The following is a 22,206-nucleotide window of genomic DNA, read 5'->3' as shown; positions in this document are numbered from 1 at the left end:
GCACACACTTTTAACAACAGGAGTAACTAGAAGTACTGCCTCGTGGTCGTATCCCTCCACTGAACAAGTCAAGTTACAGAGTCTGTCCAGACTCATTTAATATTTGTAGTGAAGACTTTGAAGGAATTTAATAAGATCACCACAGTTTCAAGGTGGGCACCCAAAATTAGTGTCACCAATTCAGTATCCGATCAAATGAGAAATATGGTCACAATCTCCTCTTCTGTTCCTGAGTTATGGAGTTGAATAATGGCCAGAAAAGTGTTTTTGCAGAACATCATGATGTCACAGTGAAGTTGACCTTTGACCTTTTGGATATAAAATGCCATCACTTCATCATTTTATCCTATTAGACATTTGTGTGTCTTTGACTTTGTCATAATCAGCATCTGATTCTTGAGTTATGGCCAAAAATTTGTTTTGTGAGGTCACAGTGACCTTTGACCACCAAATTCTAATCAGTTCATCCTTGATTCCAAATGGACGTTTGTGCCAAATGTAATGAAGTTCCCTTCAGGCGTTCCAGAGATATTGCGTTCACAAGAATGGGACGGATGTGAGGTCACAGTGACCATGACCTTTGACCACCAAAATCTAATCAGTTAATTCTTGAGTCCAAGTGGACGTTTGTGCCAAATTTGAAGAAATTCCCTCAAGGCATTCCTGAGATACTGCGCTCACGAGAGAATGGGATGGACGGACAGATGGATGTACAGCCTGAAAACATAATGCCTCTGGCCACAGCTGTCACCAGCGCAGAGGCATAAAAACTCCTTACATCAGGCACTTAGTCTTGGCAGTTCAATAACCTGTGCAGGAATAAAGCATGTGATTTACTTATTCAAATAATGGCAGTTATTGCAGTGCTGGAAGAAGTGATCACATTTAAATAAAAGCAGCACTACTACAAACAGAATTCACCACGAGTAGTTTAATACTTTAGTATAGTTGAGTATTGAATGTAAATTAAATCACTATGCAGAAAGGCCCCTTTCCGAATGTTATATTGTTATATGTTTAATTACTGGATGACTATTACTGATTCATTATTGTGTAACCATGTGAATGTTGCAGCTGGTCGAGATGGAGCTAATTCTGCCCCCTTTAAATACTGTTGGGTAGTTCAGTCTACAACAATGAATCATATTTAATAAACTGATTTGTATTTTAAATGTTAATATACATGTAGTTATATATATGTAGTTACTAGTAACCATAACTGTCAAATAAATACAGTGCAATGAAAACGACAATAATTTTCTCTTAAATGTGATGGAGTTGAATGAAAGTAGCAATAAACGGAAATACTCAAGTAATGTAAAAGTGTTTAAAAACTGTACTTGGATACAGTACTGGATTAAATGTATGTGGTAACTTTACTTGGATACTTGTTTTCTTAACATCGTGGTCTTTCCATGGTGCAGATATTGTACAGTTTACACACAGTGTTCGTATAATATCTTTTATTTCATTTGCATATAAAAGAAGCACCCACTGTCACCCTGTACATCTGTATTTTGTCCAGATGTAAGGATCCAGTCCAAATGTGTAACAATTACATATTTTTTGCATTTTGCCAGATGTTTCAGACACCACAACAGATTATTGAAAAAAACATGATTTTAGATAGTGTTTTCCATAGGATAGCTTTAACAGGCTTGCAAAAAGTACTCAGCAATAACCAAAATGTATTAACAAAACTTGAGCTACAACATATTTTCCAGCTTATGTCTACCTGCTTCCCAGAGTTAACTACACTTCTGAAAATGAAGAGATACAAACCTATCAGCAGGAAAATGAACATATTTCGTGTTGAAATGTTTTCCTTTTTCCCCCTCGCACTACTTGACCTCAAGATGTGACACCTCCCAGTATCAACTTGCAAGGCTTTTTTTTTTTTTACACAATTTGTTAAAAAGTCATTACTGAAATTTTACTACAGTCTTAATCATATTTTTAGTGTTTCATAGTCAAATAGTAGTTCTGAGAACACAATAAAACAGGTTGCAGTCTCCTGGACTGCACTATGTTTTTCCCTGAGTTGAGGTTCTCAGGCAAATGTAAAATGTCTAATTTACATAAATATTTTGATTTGTAATTTTGAACTTTGTAGAAATGCCAATAATACAGTAACCTATTCTTCCCCTCTCTACCAGATATGCACCTGGCATTGGGTAGTTTCTGGTTTGGGAAATCTCTCAGGAAATAAAGACATGCAATTCTCAGATTTCTATCAATACATCAACTCTATTGCTTCTTATTGGCAGCCACTGTTGTTGCTTCAACTAAAACTGATCACCACTGCATCACACACAGCTAAAGTACTTTAAACAGAAATGTGTTTACTGCTGTTGAGCTCAAAGTAACAGTTAAGGTGTGAAGTTAAAGCTTATTAATGCTGTTATTTGAAACTCGTGACTATAGTTGTGTGACTCTCAGGCTATTAACTTTAAAGAGGACCTATTATGCTCATTTCCAGCTCTATATTTTTATTCTGGGACTCCACTAGAATAGCTTTGCATTACCGCTTCATATTAAAAATCTTTTAAATAACTAAATAACAGGAGACTTTTATTGTGAAGAATTTAAAGGAAATGACACGTGTTCCTCACCGAATTAGTGGAGCTTCCTGAGCAGCACTAAAAAACGGTTGACACAATATATGGACATATTTGGAGCTCTTTGTTCAGTGGATCAGTTAGAAATAATGCGGGGAGGAATAGCACAAGCAGAAACAGCCACAGTGATGAGCTGCAGACGACTAGCACACCTCCAACAGGTGAACTACTTCTTTTACTTTGCCCTGCTGTGTAACGGAAAAACATTCACAGCGTACCAGCTCGACTCTAGTCATAAAACACCATAATGTTAGCGGAGCAGGGCAGTGAACTTGTGCACTATGCGTTCAGCAGATGGCCATGTAAATAATCCATCACAAGCTGACTTCAGCTCGGGCTGAAACAAGAAAAAACTGTTGGAAACCGAGCGTTCACAGCAGTCTGAAGCCGGTGCTCTTTCCTCACAGGGATTATTTCTACATGCATTTAACTCATTATTTGACACTTTGGCAATGTTTAATATGACCATCAGACATTGTAAAATTATATATATGACTGAAAATAAGGGAAAGCAGAACCCTTTAAGTATTTTCTGCAGTCAGAAAAGAAGTTAATGACACAAGGATTTAAGAGCTCTTAAAAAACCTCACCTGCATTATTCCAAAAGTGCATAGCTGCCAATCTATAAATAAGGCTGTTTTCTTTGTTCTTGTAAAGTCGAACATTTTACTGATCTGAGGTTTTCACTCAAGATCTCTATGCTGACCAAAAGAAAGGAAGGTGGCTATTTCACCGAAGGTTGCTGAATTTGATGTGTAAAAATAGAAAAGATTAAATAATTAGGTTTTGCTACACCTAACTAGCTATAATCCCTGGAGATTAACCTGGTCCAAGATGTTTTTTGGTCCTTGGAATGTGTGCTTCAAATTCCTGCCTAATCTGCAGGCCTACAGGAATACATAAAAATGAATCCTCATGTGTGTATGCTAGCAGTTCTCATTTTCAGTGTCAGTGGTTATCAATGCAAGAAAAAGAGTGCAATCAGATGTAATGTAAATGCAAATATGAAGTATTTACATTTTAAAACTGCATTATTCCTGAGATGTGTTTGAAAAATAAATACAAATATAGATTCTTTGTAATATCACCTTTTCAGTGTGACATACTACAACCATAATTAGACAAAACACACCCATGTGGGTAAGTAAAAATCTGCAATAAATTGAAAGACAGAGGACATGGACGTCAACTGTGGGGCAGATGAGAGGTGGGTTTGGGTTGGCAGACAACATTAGGCTGAGCTGTGCGCCGGGTCACAGGGTCAGGACCAGACTCCACATGCAATCTACAGGAGGAAACAGGAACTGTGTCTCTGGTGCTGGTCCTGGGGTCAGAGGTCACAGATAGACTCACAGTGGTCAGCATTTTGTAAACATATTCACATAGTCATGGAGCCCTTATCAAAACACACCAAAGAACAGGAAACCTTCTCCTCTCAAAAACAAGAAGTGTCGCACGCAACATGCAGCAACCCATGGGAGTTTCCAGGAGCTAAGAAGAAAAACCTGCAGCTCAGTCTTTCAGACGATGCCCCCAGACCTGCGTATACACTTTGTAACATTGATTTGGTCATATAGTTGGTACTCTGTTATGCTGGGTGCAGAGGGATGACAAATTTACATCCAAAGGGTGAGTGGTAGTTGATCCCAACTTCCTGGAAAACCATCTTAGGGATGCCAATATCACAGAGGTAGACCCTGCTCTCTCTTTCAGGTAAAGGTAGTGGAAGGCCCAAAGACAGGGTCCACTTCGCCTCGACAGTCTGATGCTGTTCACCAACTGGAGGATCGATACTGAGGACTGGAGCCCGGTTCTGGTTGGCCCAGTCAGCGGCTGATTGGTACCAGGACTGTTCCCTCAGCAGTGGGTTCTCATGGCAATCCAGGCAGTTGATAACCAGATCAACGGGGCTTGCAGGCAGATCTGGAACACAAGTAAAGGAGAAGAAAAAAAATGCAATTGGTGTTTCAAAGTTACCTCAAAAAAAGCAAATACTGTACATTTTTGGTGCATCTGATCCTGCTAAAAACTAAAGCAAGAAGACACAGTAAAAACAAGGTTTTCAGTGTTTATACACAGGAATCTGAAATCATCTCATTAATAAATAAAAAAAAAAAATCTTGATTCATAAGACTACTTGGCCCTGTGTTTTCTGAACTACAGTCCTGGCCTTAAGTACAGTAATACCAATGAATTAATAGTTTAAAGTCATAAATCAAAACCAGCTTCTCTCCCATCTAATTAATGTCAGTAAATATTTTGCAGAGATGAAACCACCAAGTGTTCTGAGTTACACGTGTGCTTCCAAAATATCAGTCAGTGTGAGCTTTCAGTCAGAAGTGTTTTCAATGTGGCTGCTCCACTAGAGGGCAACATTTGTCTGTGCTGGTCTGCTCCAACATGAGCTGATCCTTAGATACTCAGTCTCAGGATCATGTTAACTTTTACCGCCATTGGTCCGAGCACAGATCAGCCTATACACATAGCTTGGTCCTTCCCATCAGTGTCATTGAAATCAGTGTAGGCGGGAATTTAATCATCTAAATATTCTCTATTGGTGTGTTCTACCTTTGATACTGGCCACCTGCTTGACGCTCGTCCTGCTGTAGAGGTTGACCTCCCTGGTGACTGACTCCTGCATCTTGACAAAGTTGGGCAGGAACAGGATGACCTCCACTTCATGGTTGGCCAAGTGTCTACCACAGCTGATGCCCTGGGCCCCCTGGATGTGGGGGCCACACAGAAGGACCACAGTGGGCCTCTGGTGGACATTTTTTGGGGTGAGCCTGGGAACATTCAAGAAATATGTTATTCCACTCAAGTAAATCCACAAAAACAAAGAATAATTCCCCTGATAGATGATCAATGTGGTATTCATCAGTTATACAGTATCTATGTAATCAAACAAATATTCACTATGTCATAGGTGGGCTGACTAGCTGAAATTCAAACAAAACCCAGAACCAAGACTTTTGCAGATTTTTCTCCACCCTGCCAGTATAGTCTGTATGTAGTTCAGTTGGTAGAGCAGGTCCACCAAGATTGGTGGTTTAATTCCTCGCTCCTGACATGTTGACGTGTCCTTGAGCAAGACGCTGAACCCCACATATACGCACCATCATCATTCAAAACAGACACAAAGGATATGTAATTCCAATGATAAATAAAATAATAAAATATTTGGTTTTATCAGACAGTGGAGGAAGATAAGACGTTTGCTGTTGTTGTTAATAATAAAAACTTATCTGTATAGTTAAAGATTGCTCAGAACACTGAATTTGCAGTTTCAACTTGGCAGCAATCCTCCAATTGTGCCACTAGTTTTTTTTTGCAGGCTATGAAAAATAAAAAATATATGAATGCTGCATTTCTCTGCATACAAGCAGAATATTAATTGGTTTGAGTATCTATATTCACATTATGAATATGAACTGAATGAAACAGTGAACGCCATTGTAGCGTCTGTGACCCTGATGATACAATACAAAATTAAACAAGATCTGAGGCTCACAGTAGCTCCTGTGTAAATTTGAGACACGCAAGTATCACAGCCGTACTGATAAAGGATCTGAGACAACAAACCTGTTTGTTGTATGAGCTACTGCGCTGTGGCTCTTTGATCTTACATGAGAGTACACCGCTCATAAAGGTGCAGGTAAACAATACTAAACAGGTCTGCCGCCAGTATCTATTATCTATTAGGATGTTTGTGACCTGCTGTGTGACTGCTCGCTGCAGTGCAAGAAAATAAGCCCTGAGGGGGGTCAAGGTTAACACTGTCTTGCTTATGTAGAAACATAGTAGTAAATATGATCGCCATGGAAACTGGGAAACATGACATGAAACCAGAAAGTTGGACAGACCAGCTCTAATAATTGTCTAAGTATTCAGAAAGGTATGTTTGGCATTGTGTTGCACATTCTTTATGGTTATTATACAAATGACTCTATCTGCACTGTACAGTACATCAGATAAGTAGTCAAACATCCCAGAAACTGATTAAGTTCATTCTTTTGCAGACTTCCCAGACATTGGTAGGTCCTCTTGTCGGTCTGCTCCACTAAACCAGAGCCCAGAGTGGTATTTCTCACCTGTTTGGTCCGCCCAGCAGAGTGAGAGCCATCTGACTGGAGCAAACACCTATCGTCTCCAGCCTGCGCTCGATAGACAGGCCCCAGCGCTCTGCAGCTGCTAGCAGACGCTTATGAAGCTCATAGGGCACGCTTGGAACCACCAGGCCTGAGTCTGCAGAGAGAAAACATGAGGTGAGATGGACAGCAGAAAGGAAGTTAGGAGGAAAGAAAAAAATGAATGCTTTCTATAGTTTGTCATTTCTGTGACAGAAAATATAGCATGTGTAAATTGTAGTGAAAATGGTAGGAAATCAATTCCTGAGACAAACACATATTTGTACTTTTACATTCTTGCATCCAGCGATATGGTCTGACAAGTTCCAGAAAACCCACACAAAAGGATAATGTTTCTAAATTAGACCTGAATTGTAATACATCTTCATAGGTACTATGTCATTTAGCAATTTATCTTCATTAGAGCCTTGAAAAACAACAGCTGGAGTAGAAGTCAAGCCCGGTAACCCGACCACTAAGATAAGGACAAACGTTGGTCTACAGATTACCACCCTCTAGGTTCTCAGGATGTGGTAGTTACATGTAAGCAACACAAATCCTAATACGAGGAACCCATTCCCCAGGGAAAAGCCCCCTCCTCATGACCCGATCTTGTTCCCATCACAGAAGATTCTCCATTTCCTCTCCTGTTTGTCACCCCTGTCTGCGGCAACAAAGGGAAGATTGGCAGCCTTTACAAAACATGACAAACATGAGGCTACCAGAGTGAGACGCCTATCCCCTGCAGGCCCTGGGTTCACACGCACCATCACATGGCTTCTGACCAAACCTCAACCCTTAGCTCTGGGACGGGGTTCTACTGGGCTGGACCCCCCACCTTGACTGCTGTGTCAGTCAAAACATACAGCAGGTTAGCGTGACACGAAAGGGGACAAACATCATGTGCATATGAACACCTGCACCTGTATGCCAACGGCTTGTGGTGAGAGATTGGGAAGGATAAAACATGGGGGATACATGGTGGTGACCACCATCAAGGGCTCTGAACAGTGGATTCAACTCAAAACAAAGTAATTCATAGACTACATTTTTAATGAAGACGTATCACCTTACCTGTTCTCAGTTGAATCAGGAACTGTATGAAACTATTTAAAGGACCACACCACTTTCTTCAAACTTATCTCCATGTGTTTAGTGATAGTAGTAATGATCACTTCATAATGCATAAGCTGTCAACGCTCTCTACAGTACTGTAATGGCCCAAATATAAGATGGTATTTTATTCTGATAATTAAATTTGAAAAAGTGGGGGTCGTCTTATATTCGAGCACTAAACAATTATGTGTACACAAGATCAGAGATCCACTTTGAATGGAGAGTGTGCTGGTGTAACACAGCTTCCTCCGGAGAGTGTTGCATTATGGGTTGTTTGTAGCCTTATTGTTGCTGTCATCAAGTCCGTTTATAGTTCTGCAGTTGGTCAGAACTAAAAGTGGTTCATTTGCTCAGATTACCCTGCAGGAGTTTAAGGCTTGTGTAATGTGGTTTTCTGCCATGGAGGAAATAAATTAATGACAAGTGAAAACAAAATCATTAATGCATAAATGGACCATTGATCTGTCAAGCAGCCAAGAAATACTGCTGTCAAAGATGACAAGGAGCTCAAAAAGAAAGATAACTGTCAGAGGAGATCATTTTGAGCACTTACAAAAGCCTGAGAGGAGACAGTGTGAGTATACGACTGATAGACAAGCTATGCAAATGTGGGATTTACGTTCTACGTTAATAGAAGTATTTCACTTTTACATGAGAAAAGGCATGAGGACTCCTTCTTCTTGGATTGATAGTATATCAGAAAACAGTTTCCCAACAGGACTTTGAATGTGTGTGTTTGGCGCTGGAAAGGGGGAAGGTTGTCTTATAATCAGGCTCGTCTTATATTTGGGCCAATACAGTATGTTGCCAATGAAGCTAATTCACCCCGAACTGTTTTGTGGTCACACAGTCCTTCAGACATCAAAAACTACAGCAGTTCAACCTGTGCTTGCCAGACAAATAAACAATACATCCACCACTTGATGCCACCTACAACACTGAGTAAACCACCTTTTCTTACACTAGCACAAATAGCCAGATAAGACTTGTTATTAATACCAAGACAGTAGCAGCTTTCGGGTCAGAGCAGCAGGCTCATGAGTGCTTTACTGTATATCCCCACTCCAGCTGCCAAAACAGTTAGGGATGAAACTATCTTCCCTCTCTGTCCTCAAGTACCCCTGAGCAGAACACTTGACTCATTACTGGAAAAAGGTAGAAGAAAGGTTATATGAGACACTGCTCACATGTAGTAAAATGTTGGGACAAATTTACCTCAGACAACAGATGGTTTCGGAGAATTTTGTGAGAGAACAAACGCATAATGTAGACCTACTTTAGCTTGTACTATTCTAGTCCACTGGGTTTAGGGTTCACTCATTTTATCGTAGTAAACTTAATATGCAGCACATGATGTCAGTGACTACTTCTTAAAATTATGCAGATGTTTTGCTTGTTAAAGGAGAAGGTAGGTCAGAAATCTTGTAACTCCATGCGGGTCAGGAAAGTCCACTGACATGTGACTTTAATAACTTTTACATTTCAAAGGTAGATTCTGTTACACAATTCACCTCCTCTTTAGTAGTCATCTTTCTTTTGAGGAAAAGACTTAAATCCCTTTGTTTTTATGTGTTCTGTCATGTCAAGTCACCTACCCTTGTCATAATCGTTCTCTTCTGAGTATTTTTTTGAATTACTGTATTACATAACTCCAATTCAGCCTTTTATCACTGTACAAACTGAAGTGTGTGGAAACCTTAAAGAGCCCGTGCTAATCCCTGGCTGTCTATTGCCTGTGGCACATTAGAAGGGTAATGAAAGTCAAGCTAGGGGAACAGCACGGCTCAGGATCCCTTTGATAAATAAAGCTGCTGGGAGCCAGTTAAGTCCTTAATGGCCTCCTACAGATCTCTGGCCTGGTAGCTGAGAATTTGGTGGCCTTATGGGAGTGCACAAATTCACAGTGACACCACATGCACGCACAAACACCTCATCCTACAACACACTCACAACAAGTTGATGTACAAACATATACACCCATAACTTTTCATCCAGGCATGCAACACGAACAGAGTGACACAAACGCACAACCACGCAACATACACACACACAAACACACACACACCCTCATACACAAGATAATTACATATAAACACAGAGACTGATGCCGTGCCTGACTAAAATTCTTGCTTATCTTTAGGTTGGCCCTGCTCCCCTCCCACTATTCTTTTATTGATACCGCACAAAGACTGGTAATATGTTTCAGTGGGCAACAGAAATCTGGAGCATGCCAATCCTCATGTGAGCGATAAGCACAGGAAAGTCAACTGCTTCTTGTCATGCAAACCTCTGCCTTGAGTGCCAAGCTCAGAGGAAGTGGGTGTTGCACTAGTATGCACTAATTGCTTTTCAACCATCCCACCAGGTGAGCTTCTTAATAACTCTCTTGCTGAAGCTGCCGCTACCAAAACTACCCCCTCTCTCCACACACACACACACACACACACACACACACACACACACACACACACACACACACACACCATCCCCTCCTTCCTCACACTCTCACACATATGCAGTGATTTATGCACACACACACACACCCACTCTCGATGTGGTACAAAAACAAACTCAGCAGTCAACTAGCTAAACCGGGTAGCCATGAGTATGCAGCAGCACTAAAATAAACTGAGGTGGAAGCAATCCTTCAAGCATGACAAGGGAACCGACAGGACTGAAAGCAATACACGCTGGCTGGATGCGGGCCATGTGTGACTAAGGCTTGTGCTGGGATAGGGAGGGTTAGACAAGGCTGTTCCATTCATCTCTGCTGAAGATCTCAACTCTTGCAGGTAGCAAGATGGGGGAGCGGGTCTTTTGGGGCACAGCAAAGATGATAAATGCAGTAATCAGTGAGATTCCTTTTTTTATCATTTTGGTTTTATGTTGGTGCTAACAGCCTACTTTTGAGGATTTCTGCACAATGCTTGTCACAAATCACTTATCGATTAAAACATGTAACTTATTTCATCAGACTTTCTAATAATTAAGTTTTTTTGTAATTTGTCTGGTCTGCCATTGTGAGTACTACTGCTCATATCAACTATTCAAATCAATTTTGAGTACTTTAAACCATGACAAGTTCTGGAAAACTATAAAGTCTTACTTACTGGTACATACAGTCAGATCAAGAACTCTTGACTGTGAAGAAACCAAAGAATCCTGCACACTGTTGATCATTTGTACTCACTTTATTTGCAACTTTTCCATCCTCAGACCTTCTTCAGATAATATTCATGTCATATGAATTTTTAATATACCATTAAATGGACATAATATATTCCTGGGGACTAAAACATTGGGAAAAAGTGTGCAGATTTTTGGATTATTTCACAATCAGTTTATTATCCAACACCCCAAAGCAAGAACTTTGTGTGAGTGTGAGGCCTTTATAAAGGTGAAGTTAACAAGAATTCATATGTGTCACGAGTACTATGGTTCCTGTGTCTCGCAATCCCCATTGCTGGCCTTCTCTTTACCTGACAGCATGCAATCACAAGACAAGATCACGACACATGCACTAAGTTCGCTATCTATCCCATGTCTCTATCACACTGGGTCACTAGGTCAGATGGGTTAAAATATTTTGTAATGACAAAATTTTTGAAGTCTGCATCCTGCTTTCTCCAATGTGACAGAGCACAAATAAATAAATAAAAGAAAACTAGAAACACCAGCTGACAGTTGGCTTTGTTGTAATTTGTGTTTTGAGGCATGGCTTGTTTGAACTGAAGAGGTTTCAGTGCACAGCTGGAGTCAATCACACCACAGGAAAGCAAGACAATGGCAGAACTGAACCTACAGACTGCAACCTTTACAATTAACAATGGTTTATAGAAACAGGCTTGTCAAATCCCCATACCAGTAAGTTATGGCAACCCCAACATGAAGCCAGGCACTTTTGTTTTTCTTTCTCTATTCTTGCCATTGTTGATTTATCTATTTACTGGCAAAGATTCCAGGTCAACAGCACTGTGGTTTGTTCCTGCTTGAGAGGTGCTGTTTATGTAAGGCTGTACGGCGGCATGCTAATTACAGAGTGCAGAGGATGGGGATTATGATGACAGCCCTGGGAAGCAGACCTGCCTGCACGGTAAGAAAAGGAGGCTCTGCTTGGCAGCTGTGCCCAACTCCGTTGTGTCACCACCAATCAGATGACAGTCTGGGCTAAAAATCCTCGAAACACCATCACTACTACAGCCACCTTGTCACCTTCACAGCCTGATGAATACATAGCAAAAATTCTTATCTTTCATCATTCTTGTTCCAGTCGCTGTACTGCTATTATGTTTCAGGAAGGAAGCAGAAATACTGCATATAAACCTTAAATCCTGAGCAGAATCACAAAGAAAAGAGATGAAAAGATTTTAGTGTTAATCCTGAAGAGAAGTTTTGAGAAAAACGTATCAACATAGTGCCATAATGCCAACTACTCTGTCTTGTGACAGAGTTGATCCTGCTGGTTATAATAAAACACCTATACATACTGATACACCCCACCAGTCAACCCTTACTCAAGTTCCACCCACCCTCTATGGCTCCAGCTCCTATAGACTGAAAAGATACAAAGACTGAGGCATTTCTCTCACACCTTGGACTCCAGGGCCTGTGCTAGCGTGTAATTTACTTATCTTGTGTCTATATTAACCAGTTATGTAACACACAGGTTCCTAGAGTGAGCTTAAGTGTGAGAAAGAATGGTCTCATCATTGCAGTAGGGATGTGTGTGTGTGTGTGTGGGGTCAAAAGTCACCCACATGCTAAACAGTAACCAGAAGGATATGATTCCAGTCAGCATGCCCCAGGGTGACCTCTCTCTGGCCAATGGGGTTAATAGGCCTTGTGTCCACTTCGAGCCCCTCTTTATAGCGCATGTTGTTTTTCTCATTGTGCTCAGAGGAAAGAGACACTGCAGCACATTCCTGACAGTGCCGAGAGCCTCTATAGTGATCAGTATCAAGTGTAAAAAAAGGTTTAAATACTTCAGATTTTGGCAAGAGTGCAACAATGACATTTCAAAAATGTCTGTTGGAAACTATTTTTGTCAGTATCACTGGGTAAAAACAGTGTTATTAGATAAACAGATGGTAATCCTGGTCAAAGTTGAACTACTGAAAAAAATGACTGTCCAAAACAAACATTATGTGCACACAATTGACATGTTTACTGATAAAAATGTCCCAGAGGGAGATTTCCCAGTACTATAGAGACAATGTTAACTATCTCATGTGAAATTAAATCAGGGTGAGCATGTACAATCATTTATCTCGTAGGGCATGAGAGAGGGTACCAGGTGGGTGAGAGCATGCCGTTCATGAGATCCTCAAGAAGGCTCAACAGTGACTTATTTTCCCTGATGCCAATAATAACAAGTTTCACTGTTTTTTATTAAGAATAAACTTAATTTTACAGTTTGTTTAAGGGAGATGTTCCCTTTTGACATAGAGTATAGTTATATGTCAGTCAACTGATTAATGGACATTAATGGACAGGACAACATTTCATTCAGTTCAACTAAACAATCCATTTTCCTGTTTCCAACTTCTCAAATGTGAGGACTTGCTGCTTTGTGCTATATATTATTGTTAAGTACCCCAAATACATTTAGGGTTTTGAATTTTCAACTGACCAAACAAACGTGTGTGTCAGTGCATCTCTAAATACTTAATTGACTTCCTTAACCCTTGTCCATGACACTCAGCACCAAACCCATTCGGTCCTACTGAAAACGTTAATCTATAAAAACAGGTCACAAATACAGTACATACTTTTATTTTTTTAAGACCCAGTAATTCGCCTTAGCTGGGCACTGTAGCTTTTAGCAAATGTTACTCAAACAAGTAAATAGTGGATTTTTTGGGGACTATTTTCATCTGCAGCTACAAAATTATGTTCCTCAAGGATTCTACTAAATTCTGCACAGTAAATGCTTCCTATTTAAACTGAATGTGTGTTTCAGCTGAAAGCCAGTTGCCCTAAAACACTCTGTGATAAAACAACTGTCTTTGCAAATTAACAGTTTCAATATTTATTGATTTCCTGCCATATTGACAGACAACATATCTTTTCTTTCAATTCTATAACATAAGAGGACATGCACATAAATGATGCCCTCGCTCTAACATATGTGTCTGTGTGTGTGTGTGTGTGTGTGTGTGTGTGTGTGTCTGTGTGTGTGTACGAGTATGCACATGCATTTTGTTCTCACCAGTACAGTACTCTTTACCCCCATGTTGAGGCACTGTTATCTGCCGGTATATGACAGGCTTGCCCTCCAGAATATTCTCATCATGGCGGTAGGACAGGGGCTTCTGTTCAGCCTGTGTGCTGTGATGCTGTGCCCTACTGCTGTGGCTGTTGGTCCCATCAATCTTGGAGAAGACGGCGGCTTTGTCGAACAGAGCCAGGTTTCCCTCGAAGTCAAAGTCAGTGTCCAGGTCCTCATTAGTCCCGTCTCCGAAGCACTCGTCATCTTTTTGTCTCATTGGGCCTCCAGCGCCTCCATTCCTCATGCAGTTTTTCCTTGATGTGGCCTGAGCTGCCCCCCTGCTGTTAGATGACCCTGCAGGGGCTGGAGAACATGCTCAAATTAATTCACATTTATTTATATAAATAACATTTTGCTAATAGTTATTGGATGGAATAGAGACTTCAAAACAAGAAAACTACAATTGCTCTTGCATTCAACCACAGAATCATGAATTCAGTTGAATCCACGTTAACCAGTGATTCATACCCCAAATTCCAACCACTGTTAGTGAAGTTTAAGGTTAAACTACAGGTTTTATATAAAGGGAGAGGTTAGTATATTTGGTATCCAAAAATATCTGAAGAAATAAAATAAAATTCACCCGAGTGCAAGATGTGTTAATGAGAAAATACTGTCATTGTACAGAAAAAGGGTGCTATTTTCAATAAGCAATTATATATTCTATCACATATATTTGGCATTCAACAATACATATTGAAACAATAAATCCAAGGACACAAAGTAATCATATGGATAAGGCATTTTCAGATCATGGGACATACACAGACAGTGAAAAGAAGTTCCCATCTTACTCCAAATTTAATTCACAAGGAATTATCCCAACTAGAGTATGAGAATTGTAGTCTGAATCATCTCTAACATATAGTGCAGACAGATGCACATGTAAACACTAAATTCATGACATACAACTTCAGTATGTGTCCCTGGGACTAAATGTTAAAAACTGAGAGTCCACAACAGACAGGAGGAGGCTCTGCTCTGAGCTACCATAAGACTATATTTGCTTTAAACTTGCCAAATGCATATCCCATCACTCAGCTCTGCTCAAATCTAAATCACCTCTGAAAGGAGCTATAAGCTGACACTATAGGGCTGTAGGGTTGTAAATGGTGTAATCCATACACAATAAGTTCCTGCACTCAGCAGTTTAAAATTTTGACTAGGTGCTCGTAACTCCTTTTATCTTGTGTAACTCTGACTGGCGACCTCCTTATCCTCTCACAGTTAGTTACTTTAACCCGTTGAGAACAAAACACCGCTGACAGAAACCACACAATGGCCGACTGAGCGGTGCTCAATAAAGTTTACATACATGTAAGCACAAACAAAAAAACAACATGAACCTAGAACAAAAAAAAAAAGAAAAGAAAAACTGGAAAAACCTGGCCTTCAACCCCAACCATCCTGAGCTCTCACGCTAACCAGGAGACAGAGAGGCACAGTCGCACGCTACTGTCACTGTGACAGCTAACGTACTTTGGACTCTCACGCAAGACACTGGGAGGCTCAGTCACACTACGTTTATACAAAGCTACTAATCAACTAGCGTCTAATTTGAGACCTGACTCAATATCACAGTATGGACTCACCTGCGAGTGTCAGAAAGGAGTGATTTTTGGATTTTTTTTGCAAACATTCAGCAGTGAGTTGTGACACAATCAGTGTTTCCATCACTGCTCTGACAAAAAAATTAAACAATATTAATAATCTCATTTTTATAAGTGATTTATCAACTATAGTTTTTTACAAATAGCAAGAAAAACATCACTGAGACATGTTGTGGAGGAGGGGGCGAGGGTGGTGGGTTGGTGTATTTACCTGTGTGAATGGGGAGAAAAGCTAGAGTCTTTATTACCGTGAGCCAACAATGTCATTATTTACAAGGAAGTGTTTTGTCATGCTATGAATCAAAAATCTGAACAGCTGGGCAAGGCTCCAAGTAAAACAAGCTAATGAATAGCGAGCAGCAAAGTACACAGACAGACAGTGAACTTCACTGATTTCAGTTTAGACAAACCACCACAAATTACTGCAAACGCACAAGCCATAAATGTTTCAGACTGATAGATGGGTTATGGTAAATTTGCACCGTTAAATAAATAAATAAATAAATATCAAAACACAGTGTTAAATCTGTGACAAGGCATTCAACTAGGAAACCAGATATAGAGATTTGATTCTTCTTCTTGGGGGATCTCCCAGCTTAGTTATACTTTTCTAAAGCAGAGGAAGGTTGCTGGTTTGAATGACTGATCAAGCTACGAGAAACTGAGCATGAATCTGTGATGTTTATCATTGCCTCAATACCTACAGCTGATGTGCGTGTGAGCAGGGCACTTGAAAATCCCCTTACTCCACTGTCTTGCTGTGTGGTTGATGATGTAAGTCTGTAGTCACACTGGCAAAACTTTCAGTGTGATATACAGTCCGTGGAGTTGTGCGAATGTGAAACCAAAAATGCATAAATAAATGCACAGCAAAACCCTTTCCAAGATAATATAAAGCTTTACAATTTTCTGAAGGAGGGGCACATGGAAAAACACTAACATGGTGGTTATGGGAACAGTTTTCACAAGGGCAGAGTCTGCAGCTCCTCTTCCAAAATGCACTTTTAATGGGATCTGTTTGGGTCTACTGGAATTTGACTCTGCTTTTGGAGGCCTATGCATCATTCACAAAAGCAGTCCGTTTCTAAATTCCCATCCTACTCTCCCAGAAAGATCAATGGCAGATATTCAGAAACCATTTCTGGAATCCGCGATCTTGTATAAGCAACGGCCCACCCTGCTTTCCCTTCTTTGTGGCCGGGGGGCTTCTTGGGAGCATGGCATTGCGTGTGAAAGGACCAGCCCTGCCCAAGCCACTCAGCACTTTGGCCCCATGCAATTTGGGCATTAGCTCCCTGGCCACTAGCCTGAGAGCTCGAGATTAAAATAAAAACTCAAAAGGTAAACATTGCCTCCACAATTGATATCGCTTTGGCCTTCCGAGCACACTGGGACAACATGGCTTCCTGTCGGGGAGGGGGGAGGGGGGGGTTTCCTGTGCTGAGCAGGAGGGAGGGAGTGAGAGGACATGGGGGGAGAGAGAGAGGACAGGAGGGCACCGAGGCACGAAAGCCAGGCTTTGCATAACCTTCTCTTTAGGAGCAGACACGGAGAGGGAGGGGGAATGTTTATTGATCTTAGTCACACACATATTGTAAAGAGGAACTTTGGTACAAGCCTTTAGCACGCTATGGGAATCTTAGGGGGGAGTCGTAGGGAGACAGTGTTTGGTCCCATGCTCCTGCTTCTTAATAGTGACACAAAGAGTAGGAAGAGAGACTGGGTTAAACATGTGAAGCGAGCTGCAAGCCTTGCTAACACAATATGAAAAATGCACACCACATTATGAGCATTTATCACTTTTCCTAGGAGAATTTTTTGAAAATGAAAAGGACAGAGGTTTCCCATTATGTAAGCTTCATCTTGCAACACAGGAAAACCATCAAGGCAGAAGCCATTTTTACAACTACGCTGAAGAATATTACTCCGTGTCCTTTAGCCAATTCCACTGACCTCTGACTCCTCCATTGTATGGTGATCCTGAGTGTGAAAGTGAACTGACTTTAACTAATTCCGGCAGAGGCCACAGAGCTGTCCAAGCACGCTTCCTGCTGACTGGATGTTGACTGCTGGAAATGCTGTTTTTAACCTTTATCTAATCAGGAAGGTTGAGTAACACATTCTCATTTTTACAGCTACAACTTGGGACTGGGAGAATGCAGATGTGCTTCTCGGTCTCAACGTGCATCAAAATGAATCTCACAGCTAATCACTGCATGACTGGAACATGTGACAACAGAACTGTGCTGAAAATGTAAAATTGAAACTACAGTAAAAGTGAAGGTTTTATTAGCTGTCCTTAACATTTTAAAGGTTTAAAAACTGCACAAATACATCCCAAAAAAGCAACCTTGGCAGATGTTGAAAGCAATGTAGATGCAAATAACAGAAGCATTACATAATAAAGGATATCAACTTTGAGGCTAGTAAGTCACAGTTGCAACAAATGAGTCACAATACATTCTCAAATGAGTCTCTGCATCTGCCAAAGAGGAACAGCAGTCACAAGTTGAGCCTAAACAGCAATGACTGGAAAACACTTGACGGGACATCTGCTCATCAACACTACAAACCACAACATAAAAAATGACAACAGAAGTGAATCAACCCTCTCCTCCACCGTCCCAATAAATACACTGCAAGCTGTAACCTAAACAACAAATATCACTTCACAATGGCAGAATGTTTTGGCTGGAGCTACTGCGCCAGACTGCATTACATTGTTAAGTTTTCCTGTTAATCTGTCTTCCTCTTCTCTTCATTATTTGTTTAGACTAGTCGAGCTGTTGGACACATTAAAGTCAACATAACCTCATATTACAAAAATAACATTAAACTAAATTCCTTTCCCTTACACGGATCACACATGCAGTGTGTGAAAATGCTTTCAGAACTTTTCAGACAGCATAAGAATCTGACAACTTTCTCAAACTTTTTCTCCAAAAAAAACGCAGATAAATGTTCACTTGATCTACAGTGACAGCCTCAACGTCATCGTGTAGGACAGTCAAATACAGTGATGCTGAGGGGACTTTGCATGTTTGACTCATCTTCATGGCAACTTGCTGGGAATTGGAAAAAGAGTTGGATAGTATGTGAATCTGTTGAATAATATCTAGTTTCTGTTATTCAACAGAGCAGTACTGTATGATGTACAAATACGTTCCTGTCATGTAGTACATCATGACTCCTAACACGTACTGTCCAACAATTGTCTTGTTCTGGGAAATACAGATTCACAATGACTAGACAAAAGCCTTAAATAAACAGGGCCTTTCTAAACTTGCAACATTTGTTAAATAACACGTCAATGTTCTGGTATCTGGTATCTCTTCCAACAGTGAACAGTTGTTGTATCTTGGCCAGCACCTGCTTTGTTGAAGGTAAAGCTCACAGGCTTCAGTACAAAACCTGATTCTGCTTTCTGCTGCTGATGCTGTTGGACGTAAATCATATGTGGAGAATTAGCACCTTGATGTGGTGCTCGCGTCCAGCTATTTCTTCCTATATTACTTACTAATTAGAACACCACAAGAGATCAATTACACAAAACATGTCCATTATGCTTGGCTTAAGTTTAACGGGCTACAATTCAATATTTTTGACCTTTACACTAATATCAAAATGACACGTCACAAAAACTATGTCCAGAGTGTTCATGCGAGGCTCATTATTATTGGGCATCGTGAATCTGTAAATGATGTAAATACTTTTTCACTATCATTTCCCACTCATATACAGTACCTACCTCTGCGCAGGATGGTGATTGGAGCAGTGCTGGCATGAGAGCTGCTGCTTGTTACATGAGGATGAGTGCTCCTGTTAGTCTGACAGTGACGCCCAGCGGGTCCAAAGTTGGCTTCTGTTGCAGCTCCCAGACCAGAACCGGGCTTGCTGACTGCATTCTGGATATCTAAGAACTTCAACTCCTTGATATCCATGGCACTACAAGAAAAACAAATCAAGACTTTATTTGGAGCTCAAACTTTACTATGCTGATGTACTGGAAAATGTAAAATGTTTTTCCCCCATTTTTATATTCACAGGTCTCTAGACTTGTATATTAAGACACTTATTTTCAGTCTGCATGCTACAGTATAGAACAATCGCTTGGCCTGTGGTAGCTCTTTGGGTGGAGCAAGTCACTATCACTTAAAGGAATAGAGGTTTCATCCCATTAGGAATTACATTATCTTACAGGAGCCATTTACGGAAACAGCATGAGCAACCACTCTGGAATGTATTACGTAACAAACATGGATCATGGCAACCAAAATTTCCCACCACCAGTCACATCCACAATAACCTTAACGGGAAGCATTGAACTGACTTTGGTAACATTTCTGCTCTAGGTTTGTGAAAGATTCAATGAATCACATCCTCTTTCTACTGTCTACAACTTTGTAACTATTCTTTCTGAGTTTCACTCCTAAAATTGGTCAAAACCAGGAAGCACTCAGAGCACATACCTCCACCAAGGCAGCACAATCCTATAAATTTCATATTTTATTCAAACAGGTGCAGTAGATCAGACTTGTAATGATATGAAACTGTTCCTGGATTTGCACCTGGATTCAGACTTGCAACCAAACTGATCACTTGTTAATGGATCAATGGCCTAACTTAATGTAACCTAATGTCACTGAAATGTTTTGATACCAAACATAAATATTACATACAAACAACATCCTCTGCACTCCAATATAAAAAAATAGTTTGATTTTTATGACTACTTATTTATTAATCCATTCATACAATTTCTATTTTTCTGAATAGCAGTAAAGGACTACAAACTACATTACGTTATACAATCTTGTGTTGCAAAATGATAATAAATTAATCTTGAATCTTGAATCTTAAATATAATCCCATTGGAAGAATTAACTACTTGTGGAGCCTTCAACATTGCCCAGGGGAATCCTGTAAATCTGTGCATGTTGTGATGCAAGTGGATGTGCTGGAGGAGAAAATATGTTAGCATCTCTCTGCTTTCTTACCTGAATGTGACCTCAGGAAGAGGACACCTGACCCCATTGTGATAGGGCTCTCTCAGTGAGATGGTCTGGCTGGCCCGATCAACAGATGACACCTCTCCCTGATAAACTCCCAACGTCAGCCCACAGTTTATAGACACAACACTACCCAACCAGTCTGTGGCCATTCTGCTCACTCTGATCCTACGGTCCAAACAAATAAGTTGTATTATAAACAACATACACGAATTGTTAAAATTACAACTTGTCTTTGACATTACCAGATATAACTTCATGTACAGCTGAGGCCAACAGGCACTGAAGATTGTGGGTTTCAGCAATGTGGGAAGTTTAAATGTACCATTTAAAAATGTATACATGATCTGTATTTTATAGCATGATTCAAGAACTTTTAGGTTCCAAATCTTGAAATTTGGTCGTATTTAGGCCAGTAAATAGTTATAGGAAATAGTCAGAGGGGTTGGGGAGTTAGTTCAATATTTCAAAACCAAACTGCATTGAATTATCGGCTAGTTAGTTTATGGTTGCTAAGCCTATGTGCGACGTGTTCACCCTGTAGTTCCTAATTTAAGACGTTTTACATGTTGATTCCGGTTTGCTTTTTCCACCAAGCAGCACTATCTTTTAACTCAACAATGCTGCAAGCGACGTTACTTCCACCACTACAGACACACTGGCGAAACAATTACTAGTTTGACATTTAATTGAGATAGAGAGTTAACTGTTAAGTTTGATGCTTTTTCAACACTTTGTGAATAAAAAACTGACACAAATATCTGTTCCTCCATGAATAAAGTTGCGTGGAAATATAAGCTAACGTGAATTTGAATATTTTTGTATGTTGTTTGAAACTATTTGAAGTATCGTTCAGTATTAAAAACGTGAGGCAAGATAACCTTAAATTTAATATCCATACGACGGTAGTACTCGGAGAATTGTAGGGTAAATACATGGACATACTAGTAGTAAATACATGATTAAATCACAACATTTAGACATGCAACCACTGCTGGCTAGCTTGTCAGCTAACATTAGCTTCTCTTTTGCAGCTGGTCTGTTTGCTGAGCTAGACGGACTGTTGTAAAGCTGAGACCCGTGTGAGCTAGTTTATAAAACTAAACCTGAGTAGATTAAGTCGGTAGTCGGTACATTTACCTTGTCGTTAAATATGAAGCAAGACGTCAAAGAAAGCCAAATCTCCGGCTGTTATTTGTGCCTTTTTCCGGGTTGTGAGGTCACGTCACTTCCCTTATCTGCCACGTGGGTTTGTTGTGATTTTTTTTCTCTCTCTGAAGTTGAAATCAGTTCATTTCAGAGCTCAGTACTGTATTCTGATTTATTCTGACTTATTCTGACATGGATTCACCTTTTTGTACATCAGTGTACACATCCTTTTATGAGGTGGTCACCATTATTATAGTCAAAATTATATATGTGTATGTGTGTGTGTGTGTGTGTGTGTGTGTGTGTGTG

At 40.2% G+C, this 22,206-nt stretch overlaps 1 protein-coding gene across 1 annotated transcript; it reads right to left on the bottom strand.

Moving 5' to 3' along the window:
* Nucleotides 1–1,446: 1,446 nt before the first annotated feature.
* On the bottom strand, nt 1,447–21,985 carry LOC122997224 (enhancer of mRNA-decapping protein 3-like). Its single transcript, XM_044373289.1, has 7 exons — nt 21,889–21,985; nt 20,737–20,916; nt 19,488–19,684; nt 14,070–14,432; nt 6,710–6,863; nt 5,187–5,404; nt 1,447–4,541 (listed from the first exon to the last, which is right to left on the bottom strand). The coding sequence occupies exons 2-7, from the start codon at nt 20,898–20,900 to the stop codon at nt 4,207–4,209; spliced, it is 1,431 nt and encodes a 476-aa protein (XP_044229224.1). The 5' UTR covers nt 20,901–20,916; nt 21,889–21,985; the 3' UTR covers nt 1,447–4,206.
* Between the last annotated feature and the right edge of the window lie 221 nt (nt 21,986–22,206).

The sequence above is a fragment of the Thunnus albacares genome, chromosome 1 (assembly GCF_914725855.1).
Source record: "Thunnus albacares chromosome 1, fThuAlb1.1, whole genome shotgun sequence".
NCBI lineage: Eukaryota > Metazoa > Chordata > Actinopteri > Scombriformes > Scombridae > Thunnus > Thunnus albacares.
The sequence above is the reverse complement of the archived record's forward strand: the minus strand, read 5'-3'. Positions and strand labels throughout refer to the sequence as shown.